The sequence below is a fragment of the Triticum urartu genome, chromosome 4 (genome assembly GCF_003073215.2).
Source record: "Triticum urartu cultivar G1812 chromosome 4, Tu2.1, whole genome shotgun sequence".
NCBI classification, from domain to species: Eukaryota; Viridiplantae; Streptophyta; class Magnoliopsida; order Poales; family Poaceae; genus Triticum; species Triticum urartu.
In genome coordinates, this window is record NC_053025.1 from 549,329,143 (window position 1) to 549,332,761 (window position 3,619).

General features: G+C 56.1%; 1 protein-coding gene across 1 annotated transcript; it reads left to right on the forward strand.

Moving 5' to 3' along the window:
* Window positions 1-1,381: 1,381 nt before the first annotated feature.
* LOC125554108 (F-box protein SNE) lies at window positions 1,382-2,250 on the forward strand. Its single transcript, XM_048717716.1, has one exon. It carries the CDS (start codon window positions 1,457-1,459, stop codon window positions 2,012-2,014), a length of 558 nt encoding a protein of 185 aa, XP_048573673.1. The 5' UTR covers window positions 1,382-1,456; the 3' UTR covers window positions 2,015-2,250.
* Window positions 2,251-3,619: the final 1,369 nt, after the last annotated feature.

The window sequence follows — 3,619 nt, forward strand, 5'->3', positions numbered from 1 at the left end:
GATTCGTAAAAAAGGTTATTTTCAGTTTTTTCTTTTTCTTCTTACATACTATATCACTTGACTGAGACTTGGTTAAGTCTCAGTCGACTGAGACCTAGTCACGCCCTAAGTAGAATGGTCGATTAAGTTTCATGCCCTGAAATTTCAGATTTTTTTGTAATCTTTTCCAAAAGAAAAATCTGAATATACTCTTGACATGGGTTAGTTGTATTACCGCAAATCAAGTTCAGCTTATCGTACGTGTCCATTTATTAGCCGATGCTGTGGTCCAAAATCTAAACGTCAAACGGCAAGAAGCGAAGGGTGTATCCGGCACGGGCACGTAGGAACCCCGCGCCATGGAGTAAACAACGTGGATGCGGATGTCCATCGCCAGGAAAACCCAAAAGAAACTTTGATGTGAGCGTCCGGTGGAATACAGAATGTAGTGTGCACCAAAAAAGATGTAGGCGTGGCCAATGGTCGAAGCTAGCCGTTGCGTCGTCGCTCCACTTTTCTCGGCGTGGAACGGGACCCGAAATCCACACGAGCTGGCTATAGCTGCTACCGGTTACGAAATGTGCTTGTCGTGAGCACGGGCACCGTCGTCCTCCGGACGGCGCCCCCATATTTTTCTTGAGAAAGTGACGGCCCCTCTATATCTAAACAGTGTGCCTACCTCGCCGGTGCCAGGCTACACGTAGTACGTACTTGCGTCGAATTCTTTGTGGAGTGGTCATCTCCACTGTGCACCGACGCTGATGGACGTATACCGGCACAAAAAAGAAACGCACGTACCGACCATAACTACACACGATCGTATGACCACCGTACAGTGCGCATGCCACCGTCGCGGCGGCCGCTTGACCGAGCTACAGTGCGCGCAACCACCGGCCATGGTGGTTGCAACGAGCGTCGTGCGCGGCGGTGCGAGCGTCTCCCCGAGGAGGAGGAGGAGGAGGAGGAGGAGGAGGAGGAGGAGGGAAAACACGTACGTACGCGTGGCGTCAAAACGGAGGCGAATAGTTTAAGGCCGGGCTCCGGAGGAGTCGCTGCGGCGAGGTACGGTTGCTCGACGTCGCGCGCATCTCCACGCCGGCCCCTTGGCCCGTCCCGCTTGGCCACATCCCCCCCTTGGCTCGCCGCGCCAGATGCCCTAGCTTCTCGGCTCGCGGCAGGGTCGGTCGCCACCTCGGCCCTTGCCGGACCCCGGAGACCGCACCTTCGGATGGATTCCTTTGCTTTACGGTGACCGGCCGATCGATCTAGGGCACCCGGCATCCACCATGGCCACTGCCATTATTGGTTCCTAGAAGGCTTTAATCGCCTTTTTATGTTGCGCCCCCACAGACACGAGCGGGAGCAGAGTCAAAACCCCGCCCCGCGCGCACCCCCTATATATACGCCCCTCCGCCCTCTCACCTCTCGCCACCTCCCTTCCCTCTACCCCTTGAACCAGCACCGCCGGCCCGTGCGTATGGGAGGACCTCCCGCGGCGCCGCGGCAGGAGGAGGAGGGCGCTGTGGTGGTGACGGAGCTGGAGGTGCGCGTGCAGCTGCTGGCCTCCGGCGGCGGCGGCGGCGGCGCGTACAACATCAACGACAACGCCGACATCCTGTCCGAGATCCTGGCGCGCCTCGACGGCCGCTCGCTCGCGTCCGCGGCCTCCGTCTGCCGCCTCTGGGCCGCCGTGTCGCGCCGGGACGCCGTCTGGGAGGCGCTCTGCCTCCGCCACGTGGGCCCGGCGTCCGGCCCCACCGCGGGCCACGCCACCCGCACCGTCGTGGCCGCGCTCGGCGGGTACCGCCGGCTCTACCGCCTCTGCCTTGGCCCGGCGCTCGACAGGCTCAGCCGCGCGGGCGCCCTCGCCCACGCGCAGGCCCGGGCGCGCCTGTCGCTCTCCCTCTCGCTGTCGCTCTTCTCCATCGACTGCTACGAGCGGCTAGGAGGCGGGAGCGGCGCCACTGCCGGCGCCGGCAGGCAGCAGCCTCCCTCGTCGCTGCTCTTCCTGTGCAAGCCCGTGGACGTGTCCTGATCAATGGCCGTATGATCCATCCTCAATGGCGTCGCGCTCCGGGCCGACGCACGCCGGCCGTACCCTCCCGACGCGCGGCGCGGTTGACAATGACATAGTGGTCTTTGTCCAATTTGCTCATTTTCATTTATTACTTATATTAGCACGGACCAATAAGGGTTAATTAATTGATTACGCATTTGTAGCTGTACCGCAGGGCCATTGAATATGGAAATAAACGAATGATTCTTTCTTTCTTTCTCAATGGATTGAGAGTGAGAGTGAGGGACCTTTCTCCGGTTTCCGATGGTTCCTCGGTGTACGCTTGGGCCTTGTTTGCGTCCGCTTGGCGACTTGCTGTTTCTCACCACTCGCCTTGTACCGCTCCCCGTGTTGTTGCTTCGTCTGGATGCTTGCGTGCAGCTCGCGCATGTGACCCAACCCATCCATCTGCTCCTCCTACTTAAGCTTAACTTACGTGGTAATCACCTCACCTCACCTCTCGCGACCGGGTGACGAACGGATGAATGAATCGGCGAGTGCTAATCACCTTTTGGTTTGCACGCAAGGGGCAAGCTGTTCGCTTCTACTCTACCGGATACGGGCATACGGCTAGCCCCAAAGCAGTCTGCTGCTACTCCGGGGACCGCCGGTAATGGACCACTGGCTGCTTTGATTGCTGGATGTTTCTTTGGATAGCTCCTACTGCTGGATATTAGGCCGAATGAAACAACGGCAAAGTATAAGACACACACGGATGCGAGATCCTTTCTACTATGACTACCTCGAATGCTAGGGCCTCCTTTAGTTCACGTGATTCTTAGAAAAGGCATGAAATGGATAGGACTTGTCGCACGAAAGTATCGTACATGCCAACTATGCAGTTTAGATGAGGCGACATACAATTAAATGAAGAAAAAGAGGATTGAGTATCATCATATGATACTAGGGCTCTGCAATCTTCTGCTGCCTCGACGTTTCCCCAGACTTTCCCGAGCCAATGTGTCGGGCGATTAGGGTTTTAGGGTGGATTGGCCGTTTTGAGGATGTCAACGTCCGCCCAAGGGGGCAAGGAGAAGGAGTCCCTTGTTGCCGAGGGTGGCGAGAGCAAGATTAGCGGAGGAGCTTGAAAAGTTGTGGATCTCGGAGGAGGAGGCCACGCCACTGGTTCTTGATGATGAAGAAGATGGGGAGAAGGAGAAGTTGATGCTAGCGGGGAAGGTACTCCATCGCAATGTGTTTCATATCCAGCGCACATAGTCCAGCATGGGGAAACCCTAAAGGGTTGGTTTGTTTTATCGGAAGGAGAGAATATGTCTGTGGATCGTGATCGTGTGGGGGAAGGTTCGCCATGGCATGTGAGTCGCAACGCAGTTATTCTCTCAGCGTTTGATGAATGCATGTGACCTTCATAGTTGAGGTTTGATAAGCTACAGATGTGGGCTAGGGTTGCGAATCTCCCTTTTCAACTGTGCGAGATAAGTGGAGCAAATCTATTGCGGATCAGATGGATAAAAAGTTCTCATCGATTCAGTTTGATCATGCACCAGGCTACCTAAAGGAGAGAGACATAGTAGATGTTGAGAAGCACCTTTGAGGAGATGGATTCTTGATTGAATCAAAACG

Coding starts and splice junctions, on each gene's coding strand:
- LOC125554108 (XM_048717716.1), top strand. CDS start 1,457: ATGGGAGGACCTCCCGCGGCGCCGCGGCAGGAGGAGGAGGGCGCTGTG.